Below are 13,771 nucleotides of genomic sequence, written 5' to 3' on the forward strand. Positions count from 1 at the left end.
ACCCAACCGAACGTGGGATTGTGTTCCTTCAGCCAGGGGTATCCAAGGACCAGAGGAACATGGGAAGACGGCAGAATGAAAAATGAAATCATCTCAGAATGATTCCCCGACAACCGCATCTTAACCGGTTCAGTCCTCATCGTGATATCGTGCCAGACTACTGCCGTTCAGAGTGGTCGCTTCAATGGCTTCCCGCAATTGCTCCTTGGAAAGCCCCAGCTGTTCCACCAACTCGGCATCGAAGAAAGCTTCCATCGGCACCTGAATCGATAAAAGCGTTAAGCGCTAAGCTCTGATTCCTGTTCACAAGGGTAGCCGGGAAGCGGGGTCTGACAGAGGTACTGAGAGGTTGAAACTGGCTCGCTAAAAGTCCTCCCAACTTTAGCGAGCCGGGCAGTTTGACGACCGCCGGGAACAGGTGGAGATGTAATGTCCCGAGCGACCACAGTAGAGGCAGCAGTTGGTCTTACGTCATGTTGACGCTCCTCCTTGGTTAACCCGTGCCGCCCCACTTGCATGGGTTCAGAATCGGGAGAGGTCCTCTCCACTAATCCTTTGTGGTGGAGAATGATCGGCGTGTTCTGGTCCACCACCCGACCCGACTGGGAACTGAGAAGCTGATCGATTGGACGGACCCCATTGCTTCTCCCTCCTTCGCTCTCGGACTCGATTATCCACCCGAATAGACAAGGCTACCAAGCTGTCCAGGTCACTAGGCTCCGGATAGGAGATCAACTCATCCTTGAGCTGCTCCGACAGACCCTGGTAAAAGGCCGCTTGCAAAGACTCCTCGTTCCACCCACTCTCCACAGCCAACGTCTTGAACTCGATCACGAAGTCGGCCACGCTGCGAGTTCCTTGGTGAAGAGAAAACAGGCGCCTAGCTGCGTCCCTCCCTCGGACGGAATGGTCGAAGAGCTTCCTCATCTCGGCCGTGAACCCCTGGTATGAAGCCATGCAGGGATCCTGTCGTTCCCCCAAACGGCTGAAGCCCACTCCAGCGCTCGACCACGCAGCAACTCAATCACAAAGGCTATCCTAGCCTTGTCTGTGGCATAAGAGTAGGGCTGTAGATCGAACACTAATCCACACTGCATAAGGAAGGACGGCATCTTCCCAGCTCCCCCTCATATTTATCCGGCGTCGGAACCTTGGGCTCACGGAGGGACACAACTTCAGAAGCGGCAGGCGAGATGGGTGAAACCGGTAGTGGGTCCTCCACCGGACACTGGCGTTGGTTCTGGACCTCCGTCAGACCGGTAGAAAGGTTCCGAACTGACAACGCGATCTCCTGTAGTACCGTGCTATGATGGCCCAACATCTTCTCCTGCTGGGTAATGGCATGGCGAACAGAGTCCAGGTCCGCTGGGTTCATTACTGGCCGGATCGTTCTGTCACGGTTCCCTCAGACAGAACCCAGAAGCAGACCAGGACAAGGAGAGTTGAACGAAGGTGAGGGTTTATTACAGATTCAAAAAGGTGCAGAATAATCCAGGGACAGAGCGGCGGCGTGGATGAGTTGTTGAGGGTGCAGTTGTTGGTCCAGTGATGGCTCGGCAGCCGCCGACCATCAGGCAGAGGTAGGGGTGAAGGTTCCGGACGAGTGACTGCAGATGGAACAAACACGGAGGTAAGTAACAATAAACCAACAAGGTACCAAACAACAAAACTAACGCTAGACGCTCTAGGACTGATACTCTGATACACCTACTGTTCATGGCTAACGATCCGGCAGGAACTGGATGTTCGGCCAGAGCCTAAGAAGGGTGATGATCAGGACCAGGTGTGCAGATTGCTGATGGGATGCAGGTGCGGAAAACAAGAGCGCTCCCCGGAGCGTTCCCGAACCCTCGGGAAACTGGAGATTACGAACAGGAACACTAGTCACCAGACAGGACCCGACTCAGACAGCCGGGATCGTTACAGTCTATAATTTTAATGGTAGGTTTATTTGAACAATGAGAGACAGAATAACAACAAAAAAATCCAGAAAAACGCATGTCAAAAATGTTATAAATTGATTTGCATTTTAATGAGGGAAATAAGTATTTGACCCCCTCTCAATCAGAAAGATTTCTGGCTCCCAGGTGTCTTTTATACAGGTAACGAGCTGAGATTAGGAGCACACTCTTAAAGGGAGTGCTCCTAATCTCATTTTGTTACCTGTATAAAAGACACCTGTCCACAGAAGCAATCAATCAATCAGATTCCAAACTCTCCACCATGGCCAAGACCAAAGAGCTCTCCAAGGATGTCAGGGACAAGATTGTAGACCTACACAAGGCTGGAATGGGCTACAAGACCATCGCCAAGCAGCTTGGTGAGAAGGTGACAACAGTTGGTGTGATTATTCGCAAATGGGAGAAACACAAAATAACTGTCAATCTCCCTCGGCCTGGGGCTCCATGCAAGATCTCACCTCGTGGAGTTGCAATGATCATGAGAACAGTGAGGAATCAGCCCAGAACTACACGGGAGGATCTTATCAATGATCTCAAGGCAGCTTGGACCATAGTCACCAAGAAAACAATTGGTAACGCACTACGCCGTGAAGGACTGAAATCCTGCAGCGCCCGCAAGGTCCCCCTGCTCAAGAAAGCACATATACAGGGCCATCTGAAGTTTGCCAATGAACATCTGAATGATTCAGAGGAGAACTGGGTGAAAGTGTTGTGGTCAGATGAGACCAAAATCGAGCTTTTTGGCATCAACTCAACTTGCCGTGTTTGGAGGAGGAGGAATGCTGCCTATGACCCCAAGAACACCCTCCCCACCGTCAAACATGGAGGTGGAAACATTATGCTTTGGGGGTGTTTTTCTGCTAAGGGGACAGGACAACTGCACCGCATCAAAGGGACGATGGATGGGGCCATGTACCGTCAAATCTTGGGTGAGAACCTCCTTCCCTCAGCCAGGGCATTGAAAATGGGTCGTGGATGGATATTCCAGAATGACAATGACCCAAAACACACGGCCAAGGCAACAAAGGAGTGGCTCAAGAAGAAGCACATTAAGGTCCTGGAGTGGCCTAGCCAGTCTCCAGACCTTAATCCCATAGAAAATCAGTGGAGGGAGCAGAAGGTTTGAGTTGCCAAACATCACACTCGAAACCTTAATGACTTGGAGAAAATCTGCAAAGAGGAGTGGAACAAAATCCCTCCTGAGATGTGTGGAAACCTGGTGGCCAACTACAAGAAACGTCTGACCTCTCTGATTGCCAACAAGGGTTTTGCCACCAAGTACTAAGTCATGTTTTGCAGAGGGGTCAAATACTTATTTCCCTCATTAAAATGCAAATCAATTTATAACATTTTTGACATGTGTTTTTCTGGATTTCTTTGCTGTTATTCTGTCTCTCACTGTTCAAATAAACCTACCATTAAAATTATAGACTGATCATGTCTTTGTCAGTGGGCAAACGTACAAAATCAGCAGGGGATCAAATACTTTTTTCCCTCACTGTAAGTGTTGGTCCCATGTTTCATGAGCTAAAATAAAAGATCCCAGAAATGTTTCATATGCACAAAAAGCTTATTTCTCTCCAATTTTGTGCACAAATCTGTTTACATCCCTGTTAGTGAGCATTTCTCATTTTCCAAGATAATCCATCCACCTGACAGGTGTGGCATATCACGATTAAACAGCATGATCATTAGATAGGTGCACTCCAAAATGTGCACACAACACAATGCCACAGATGTCTCAAGTTTTGAGGGAGCGTGCAATTGGCTTGCTGACTGTAGGAATGTCCACCAGAGCTGTTGCCAGAGAATTTAATGTTAATTTCTCTACCATAAACCACCTCCAATGTCATTTTAGAGAATTTGGCATACGTCCAACCGGCCTCACAACCGCAGACCACATGTAACCGCAAGGCACTACAGAGGGTAGTGCGTACGGCCCAGTACATCACTGGGGCCAAGCTTCCTGCCATCCAGGACCTCTATACCAGGCGGTGTCAGAGGAAGGCCCTCAAAATTGTCAAAGACTCCAGCCACCCTAGTCATAGACTGTTCGCTCTGCTACCGCACGGCAAGCGGTACCGGAGCGCCAAGTCTTGATCCAAAAGGCTTCTTAACAGTTTCTACCCCCAAGCCGGTTCGATCCCCTGGACCACACGTACACAAAAAAAATTTATGCACGCATGACTGTAAGTCGCTTTGGATAAAAGCGTCTGCTAAATGGCATATTATATTATTATTATAAGACTCCTGAACAGCTAATCATGGCTATCCGGACTATTTGCACTGCCCCCCCCACCCCCACCCCATATTTTTACGCTGCTGCTATTCTGTTAATTATTTATGCATAGTCACTTTAACTCTACCCACATGTACATATTACCTCAACTATCTCAACTAGCCGGTGCCCCCGCACATTCACTCTGCACCGGTACCCCCCTGTATATATAGCCTCCCTACTGTTATTTTATTTTACTTCTGCTCTTTTTTTCTCAAAACATTTGATTTGATTTGAAAAACCACGCCAGGCCAGGACCTCCACATCCAGCTTCTTCACATGCGGGATCGTCTGAGACCAGCCACCCGGACAACTCAAGAATCTGAGGAGTATTTCTGTCTGTAATAAAGCCCTTTTGTGGGGAAAAACAAATTCCCCAGTGGGTGTGCCTGGCTCCCAAGTGGGTGGGCCTATGCCCTCCCAGGCCCACCCATGGCTGCGCCCCTGCCCAGTCATGTGAAATCCATAGATTAGGGCCTAATGAATTTATTTCAAATGACTGATTTCCTTATATGAACTGTAATATTTTTGTTCAGTATATAACTGTAGGCTTAGCCGCCCTGCACAATCAATGAACCAACAGCATCGCCTAGGCCTATACGTTCTCTCCCAGACTCATGAATAGACGTTTGGAGCATAGCATAAGGTAACCAGTCCATCCAGTATGCATAATAATACAGTCCACACTCAAAGGCGATTACTACAATTTGTTAAATTTTGGAGTATAAACTAGACCAATTATGTACCAACAGTTAAAAAAAAAATGTTTTTCTGCCGTGCATAATATGCGGTAGGCTATGTATTGTATAACGGCACAATCATTATTTTAATTCAGGGGTTTCTTCCGGGCTTGGGCTCATAGGCCTACGCGTACTCATAACCTCTGTTTTGAATTAATCATCACCTTAGAAAGTGCTGTCCATTTAGTTGTGTTAGGCTATGAAACAACATCCACATTGAACATGTTTTCCACTCAGTTTCAACCTGTTGTTGAACTTCTTTCTTCAAATTGATCAATCACAGTGAGGTGAGTTTTCAAAGCACATACTGTTTTGATGATTATGTTTGATTTGATTTTCGATTGCATTTGCATTGATATCAGAGTGGTTAGAGGGACAATAGAGCCCTGAGTACCAGACCATTAGTGACCTAATGGTCGTTAGCGAGTTGTGTACTACCAATACATGTCCTGAGTGCATAAGAGATTACCATGACTCAACGGCCACGTGGAATTTTACTGTGGTCATGACTCATGACTGCCGGTGTGGCGGTAATACGGTCACCACAACAACCCTTGGTTCAAGCCTACTCCTGCAGTTACTCCAGCATATTCTTTAGGAGTTGGATGGTGATGTTCCAGGTTGTCTGTTTTGCATTCACTCTGTTCTCAGAAGGGTTCACATACAAACATGGTTCCTTCCTGAGTAGTTACAAACTTCTCCAGGCGTTGTGAGATTGGATCATTTGAGAAGCACGACTGCAAAAAAGATAACCTGGAACGTCACCATTGTTGTTGTCCCCACCTGACTTCATGATGTAGAGGTTTCCATGGTCAGTAGAGAACACTACCACTCCACTGACAGTACAGCTCAGAGCGTCTATAACGTTCTGATTGTCTAGAGAGAACACCAATGTGAAGGTAGAGCCTCTGTCTGACGATGTCCACACCTAAACACAACATAATACACAGACAAAGGTTGTGTAAGGGAAATACATTATATGGTATCAAATTCATCATACTTAGTTAGGACCCTGAGGTTTTCCTATCTCCTATATTTTTTATTTTGTCAAGTTACTTGAACTCTGTGTGTGTGTGTGTGTGTGTGCATGTGCATCTGTGCGATGTATGTGTGTGTGTGCCATCACCTCTGAGCCGTACAGGATAACATGGCTGTCCAACAGGAAGATCCCTCTGGGCTGGAAGTTTAGAAGCACCGGGGGGAACTTGGTGTGACGCTGAAAAAGTTCCTCCGCCTTTACACCAAACACTGACACCATCGCACCCTTCTGCTGAAAGAGAGAGACACAAAATACAATTTCATGATCATACCATCTGGGTTTTTACTTGACTCAAATTAAATCAAATTAATCTCATACAAAGAGAATGGAATCCACAATTAATGGATTGCACTCACTTTGTATGAAATGTGCTATACACTGAGTGTACGAAATATTAAGAACACCTGGTCTTTCCATGACATAGACTGACCAGGTGAATCCAGGTGAAAGCTATGATCCCTTATTGATGTCAATGTTTTAATCAACTTCAAATCAGTGTAGATGAAGGGGAGGAGACAGGTTAAAGAATGATTTTTAAGCCTTGAGTAAATTGAGGGCAATGGGCAAGACAAAATATTTAAATGCCTTTGAACGGGGTATGGTAGAAAGTGCCAGGTACACCGGTTTGTGTCAAGAACTGTAACGCAGCTGGGTTTTTTCAAGCTCAACATTTTCCCGTGTGTATCACCCAAAGGACATCCAGCCAACTTGGCACAACTGTGGGAAGCATTTAAGTCAACATGGGCCAGTTTCCCCGTGGAACGATTTTGACACCTTGTCGAGTTCATGCCCTGACGAATTGAGGCTGTTCTGAGGGTGAAAGGCGGGGGTGCAACTCAATATTAGGAAGGTGTTCGTAATGTTTTGTACACTAGATGTAGATACACACTACCTTTCAAAAGTTTGGGGTCACATAGAAATGTCCTTGATTTCCATGAAAACATACATAAATGAGTTTGAATAGGAAATATTGCAAAATGCAAAGGAAATGTAGTCATTGACAAGGTTAGAAATAATGATTTTTAATATAAATAATAATTGTGTCCTTCAAACTTTGCTTTTGCAGCAATTACAGCCTTGCAGACCTTTGGCATTCTAGTTGTCAATTTGTTGAGGTAATCTGAAGAGATTTCACCCCATGCTTCCTGAAGCACCTCCCACAAGTTGGATTGGCTTGATGGGCACTTCTTACGTACCATACGGTCAAATTCTTGCATAGTTTGGAGTTGTGATTTGGGTCATTGTCCTGTTGTAGGAGGAATTTGGCTCCAATCAAGCGCCGTCCACAGGGTATGGCTTGGCGTTGCACAATGGAGTGATAGCCTTCCTTTTTCAAAATCCCTTTTACCCTGTACAAATCTCCCACTTTACCACCACCAAAGCACCCCCAGACCATCACATTACCTCCACCATGCTAAAAAGATGGCATCAAGAACTCCTCCAGCATCTTCTCATTTGGTCTGCGTCTCACAAATGTTCTTCTTTGTGATCCGAACACCTCAAACTTCGATTCGTCTGTCCATAACACTTTTTTTCTAATCTTCCTCTGTCCAGTGTCTGTTCTTTTGCTCATCTTAATCTTTTCTTTTTATTGGCTAGTCTTTTTCTTTGGAACTCTGCCTAGAAGGTCAGCATCCCGGAGTCGCCTCTTCACTGTTGACGTTGAGACTGGTGTTTTGCGGGTACTATTTAATGAAGCTGCCAGTTAAGGATCCGTGAGGCGTCTGTTTCTCAAACTAGACACTGTAATGTATTTGTCCTCTTGCTCAGTTGTGCACCGGGGCCTCCCACTCCTCTTTCTTTCTGGTTAGAGCCAGTTTGCGCTGTTCCGTGAAGGGAGTAGTACACAGCGTTGTACGAGATCTTCAGTTTCCTGGCAATTCTCGCATGGAATAGCCTTCATTTTTCAGAACAAGAACAGACTGACGAGTTTCAGAAGAGTTCTTTGTTTCTGGCAATTTTGATCCTGTAATCGAACCCACAATTGCTGATGCTCCAGATACTCAACTAGTCTCAAGAAGGCCAGTGTTATTGCTTCTTTAATCAGCACAACCGTTTTCAGCTGTGCTATCATAATTGCAAAAGGGTTTTCTAATAATAAATTAGCCTTTTAAAATTATAAACATGGATTAGCAAACACAACGTGCCATTGGAATGGTTGCTGATAATGGGCCTCTGTACGCCTATGTAGATATTCCATAAAAAATCAGCTGTTTCCAGCTACAATAGCCATTTACAACATTAACAATGTCTACACTGTATTTCTGATCAATTTGATGTTATTTTAATGGACAAAAAAATTGCTTTTCTTTCGAAAACAAGGACATTTCTATGTGACCCCAAACTTTTGAACGGTAGTATACAGTTGAAGTCGGAAGTTTAGCCAAATACATTTAATTTTAGTAATATTAGTAAAAATTCCCTGTCTTAGGTCAGTTAGGATCATCACTTTATTTTATGAATGTGAAATGTAAGAATAATAGTAGAGAGAATGATTTATTTCAGCTTTTATTTATTTCATCACATTCCCAGTGGGTCAGAAGTTTACATACACTCAATTAGTTTTTGGTAGCATTGCCTTTAAATTGTTTAACTTGGGTCAAACGTTTCGGGTAGCCTTCCACAAGATTCCCACAATAAGTTGGGTGAATTTTGGCCCATTCCTCCTGACAGAGCTGGTGTAACTGAGTCAGGTTTGTAGGCCTCCTTGCTCGCACATTTTCTATAGGATTGAGGTCAGGGCTTTGTGATGGCCACTGAAATACCTTGACTTTGTTGTCCTTAAGCCATTTTGCCACAACTTTGGAAGTATGCTTGGGGTCATTGTCCATTTGGAAGACCCATTTGTGACCAAGCTTTAACTTCCTGACTGATGTCTTGAGATGTTGCTTCAATATATCCAAATAATTTTCCTTCCTCATGATGCCATCTATTTTGTGAAGTGCACCAGTCCCTCCTGCAGCAAAGCACCCCCACAGCATGATGCTGCCACCCCCGTGCTTCACGGTTGGGATGGTGTTCTTCGGCTTGCAAGCATCCCCCCTTTTCCTCCAAACATAACGATGGTCATTATGGCCAAACAGTTCTTATTTTGTTTCATCAGACCAGAGGACATTTCTCCAAAAAGTACGATCTTTGTCCCCATGTGCAGTTGCAAACCGGAGTCTGGGTTTTTAATGGCGGTTTTGTAGCAGTGGCTTCTTCCTTGCTGAGCGGCCTTTCGGGTTATGTCGATATAGGACTAGTTTTACTGTGGATTTAGATACTTTTGTACCTGTTTCCTCCAGCATCTTCACAAGGTCCTTTGCTGTTGTTCTGGGATTGATTTGCACTTTTCGCACCAAAGTACGTTCATCTCTAGGAGACAGAACGCATCTCCTTCCTGAGCTGTATGACGGCTGCGTGGTCCCATGGTGTTTATACTAGCATACTATTGTTTGTACAGATGAACATGGTACCTTCAGGCGTTTGGAAATTGCTCCCAAGGATGAACCAGACTTGTGGAGGTCTACAATTGTTTTTCTGAGGTCTTGGCTGATTTATTTTGATTTTCCCATGATGTCAAGCAAAGAGGCACTGAGGTTGAAGGTAGGCCTTGAAATACAGCCACAGGTACATCTCCAATTGACTAAAATGATGTCAATTAGCCTATCAGAAGCTTCTAAAGCCATTACATAATTTTCTGGAATTTTCCAAGCTGTTTAAAGGCACAGTCAACTTTGTGTATGTAAACTTCTGACCCATTGGAATTGTGAATTATAAGTGAAATAATCTGTCTGTAAACAATTGTTGGAAAAATTAGTTGTGTCATGCACAAAGTAGATGTCCTAACCGACTTGCCAAAACTATAGTTTGTTAACAAGACATTTGTGGAGTGGTTGAAAAAATAGTTTTAATGACTCCAGCCTAAGTGTATGTATGTAAACTTCCGACTTCAACTGTATTTTCTTTAATGGTTTTCAATTTGAGTGTCGTTGTTTCTATATAGCCTACACTTTCTCGTTCTGAACTTCTAACGCGAGTAGGACAGGTGTGGCTTCGTGGAAATGACCACACGAGCAGCCGCTCACTAATTTGACAGTTCTAACGCAGTAACATCGCCGACACCGTCAAAACCACAGCTATGCGGGTATCGGCTATCGCTTGTTTATGCTTGTAGTGAAGAGGGCACGACAACACTTCTTCCCCACTCAGGAGGCTGAAAATATTTGGCATTGGGCCCTCAGGTCCTCAAAAACTTCTACAGCTGCACCATTCAGAGCATCCTGACTTTCTGCAACACCGCTTGGTATGGCAACTGTTTGGCATCCAATTGCAAGGCGCTACAGAGGGTAGTGTGTACGGCCCAGTACATCACTGGGGCCGAGCTCCCTGCCATCCAGGACCTCTAAACCAGGCAGTGTCAGAGGAAGGCCCTAAATTGTCAAAGACTCCAGTCACCCAAGTCATAGACTGCACGGCAAGCGGTACCGATACACCAAGTCTAGAACCAACAGGACCCTGAACAGCTTCTACCCAAAAGCCTTACGACTGCTAAATAGTTTGTTAAATAGTTAACCAAATAGCTACCCGGATTATCTGCATTGACCCTTTTTGCACTAACTCTTTTGACTTCTTCTGACCATTTCCCCCCCCAATTTTCACCTAAAATGACAAACCCTCTTCCTGGAGATCTACAGTGGCTTGCGAAAGTATTCACTTTTTTAAATTTTTTTATTTGGGGGATAGATCAGCTTAATATTGCAGATAGATTGTAACTTCCATCAATGTAATTGTCTGCATCACTTCCAATCCCCCATGTTTATATATATATATATATATATATATATATATATATATATATATTGAAAAGAAGGTTGACGACATCCGATCCTCGTTTGTTAAGTCTAATGACACTGCTGGTCCTACTCACACTGCCCTACCCTATGCTTTGACTTCTTTCTCCCCTCTCTCTCCAGATAAAATCCTGCGACTTGTGACTGCAGGCCGCCCAACAACCTGCCCGCTTGACCCCATCCCCTCCTCTCTTCTCCAGACCATCTCCGGTGACCTTCTCCCCTACCTCACCTCGCTGATCAACTCATCCTTGACCGCTGGCCATGTCCCTTCCGTCTTCAAGAGAGCGAGAGTTGCTCCCCTTCTCAAAAAAACCAACACTCGATCCCACTGATGTCAACAACTACAGACCAGTATCCCTTCTTTCTTTTCTTTCCAAAACTATTGAGCGTGCCGTCTTTAGCCAACTCTCTTGCTATCTCTCTCAGAATGACCTTCTTGATCCAAACCAGTCAGGTTTCAGGACTGGTCATTCAACTGAGACTGCTCTTCTCTGTGTCACGGAGGCTCTCCGCACTGCTAAAGCTAACTCTCTCTCCTCTGCTCTTGTCCTTCTAGACCTGTCTGCTGCCTTTGATACTGTGAACCATCAGATCCTCCTCTCCACCCTCTCCGAGCTGGGCTCCTACCAAGTGGCGTGGCGAGAAGCTGTCTCCGCACCACGTGCTCTCACCACTGGTGTCCCCCAGGGCTCAGTTCTAGGCCCTCTCCTTTTCTCCCTATACACCAAGTCACTTGGCTCTGTCATATCCTCACATGGCCTCTCCTATCATTGCTACGCTGACGATACACAACTAATCTTCTCCTTTCCCCCTTCTGATAACCAGGTGGCGAATCGCATCTCTGCATGTCTGGCAGACATATCAGTATGGATGACGGATCACCACCTCAAGCTGAACCCTGGCAAGACGGAGCTGCTCTTCCTCCCGGGGAAGGACTGCCCGTTCCATGATCTCGCCATCACGGTTGACAACTCCGTTGTGTCCTCCTCCCAGAGTGCGAAGAGCCTTGGCGTGACCCTGGACAACACCCTGTCGTTCTCCGCTAACATCAAGGCGGTGACCCGCTCCTGCAGGTTCATGCTCTACAACATTCGGAGAGTACGACCCTGCCTTACACAGGAAGCGGCACAGGTCCTAATCCAGGCACTTGTCATCTCCCCGTCTGGATTACTGCAACTCGCTGTTGGCTGGCCTCCCTGCCTGTGCCATTAAACCCCTACAACTCATCCAGAATGCCGCAGCCCGTCTGGTGTTCAACCTTCCCAAGTTCTCTCACGTCACCCCCTCCTCCGCACACTCCACTGGCTTCCAGTTGAAGCTCGCATCCGTTACAAGACCATGGTGCTTGCCTATGGAGCAGCGAGGGGAACGGCACCTCTGTACCTTCAGGCTCTGATCAGTCCCTACACCCAAACGAGGGCATTGCGTTCATCTACCTCTGGCCTGCTGGCTCCCCTTCCTCTGCGGAAGCATAGTTCCCGCTCAGCCCAGTCAAAACTGTTCGCTGCTCTGGCACCCCAATGGTGGAACAAGCTCCCTCACGACGCCAGGACAGCGGAGTCACTCACCACCTTCCGGAGACATTTGAAACCCCACCTCTTTAAGGAATACCTGGGATAGGATAAAGTAATCCTTCTACCCCCCCAAAAAAAAATTGTAAAGTGGTTATCCCACTGGCTATAGGGTAAATGCACCAATTTGTGAGTCGCTCTGGATAAGAGCGTCTGCTAAATGACGTAAATGTGCCCTTGAGCAAGGCACTTAACCCTAATTGCTCCTGTAAGTCGCTCTGGTTAAGAGCGTCTGCTAAATGACTAAAATGTAAAAAAATAAAAATGTATATATATATATATACACACACACACACACACACACACACATATACATACATACATACATCAATACACATACATATACATATATATATATATATATATATATATATATATATACACACATACATACACATATACACACATACATACACACATACATACACATACATATCCTTTAAAAAAGATATATATATTCCCCTTTATTACTTTCCAACCCCGCCACCCTCACTTGGAGTAAACTAGTGAACAACAATGCTTAGGCCTCTACTTCCAGCTTATACTTACTATCTACATTTTATGGACACAGTCAATTTTACAATAATTATATATATATATATTATTTTTTTTCCTGAACTTCTTCTACTCTCAACCTCTCCGATCATTTTCATGATGTCCATCCGGTTTGCTTCTATATGACATATCTTTCTAACTGTGCTCTTTCACAAAAGCTCCCAACCTACAACCTATATACTTATTATGGACACAGTATGCTTACATTAATATTTATCTTGTTATTCACCCCCCTTGGCATTTTCCCTATTTTGTTGCCTTACAACCTGGAATGAAAATTGATTTTTGGGGGGTTTGTATCATTTGATTTACACAACATGCCTACCACTTTGAAGATGCAAAATATTTTTGTGAAACAAAACAGAGAATTAGACCAAAAAAATGAAAACTTGAGCGTGCATAACTATTCACCCCCCAAAGTCAATACTTCATAGAGCCACCATTTGCAGCAATTACAGCTGCAAGTCTCTTAGGGTATGTCTCTATAAGCTTGGCACATCTAGCCAATGGGATTTTTGCCCATTCTTCAAGGCAAAACTGCTCCAGCTCCTTCAAGTTGGATGGGTTCCGCTGGTGTACAGCAATCTTTAAGTCATACCACAGAAAGGCTTTGACTAGGCCATTCCAAGACATTTAAATATTTCCCCTTAAGCCACTCAAGTGCTGCTTTAGCAGTATGCTTAGGGTCATTGTCCTGCTGGAAGGTGAACCTTCGTCCCAGTCTCAAATCTCTGGAAGGCTGAAACAGGTTTCCCTCAAGAATTTCCCTGTATTTAGCGCCATCCATCA

At 45.1% G+C, this 13,771-nt stretch overlaps 1 protein-coding gene across 3 annotated transcripts in view; it reads right to left on the reverse strand.

Moving 5' to 3' along the window:
- LOC121539582 (cation channel sperm-associated protein subunit beta) overlaps nucleotides 1-13,771 on the reverse strand; it is a 63,461-nt gene that overhangs the window by 14,462 nt on the left and 35,228 nt on the right. For 2 of the 3 annotated variants that reach the window (XM_041848198.1, XM_041848196.1), the window contains 2 exons: nucleotides 6,106-6,249; nucleotides 5,763-5,907 (listed from right to left, as the gene is read on the reverse strand). In XM_041848198.1, the coding sequence (XP_041704132.1) occupies nucleotides 5,763-5,907; nucleotides 6,106-6,249 (289 nt within the window). The remainder of the gene's footprint in view (nucleotides 1-5,762; nucleotides 5,908-6,105; nucleotides 6,250-13,771) is intronic. The other variant, XM_041848197.1, reaches the window with a different exon arrangement.

This window comes from Coregonus clupeaformis, chromosome 20 (assembly GCF_020615455.1).
Source record: "Coregonus clupeaformis isolate EN_2021a chromosome 20, ASM2061545v1, whole genome shotgun sequence".
Taxonomy (NCBI): domain Eukaryota; kingdom Metazoa; phylum Chordata; class Actinopteri; order Salmoniformes; family Salmonidae; genus Coregonus; species Coregonus clupeaformis.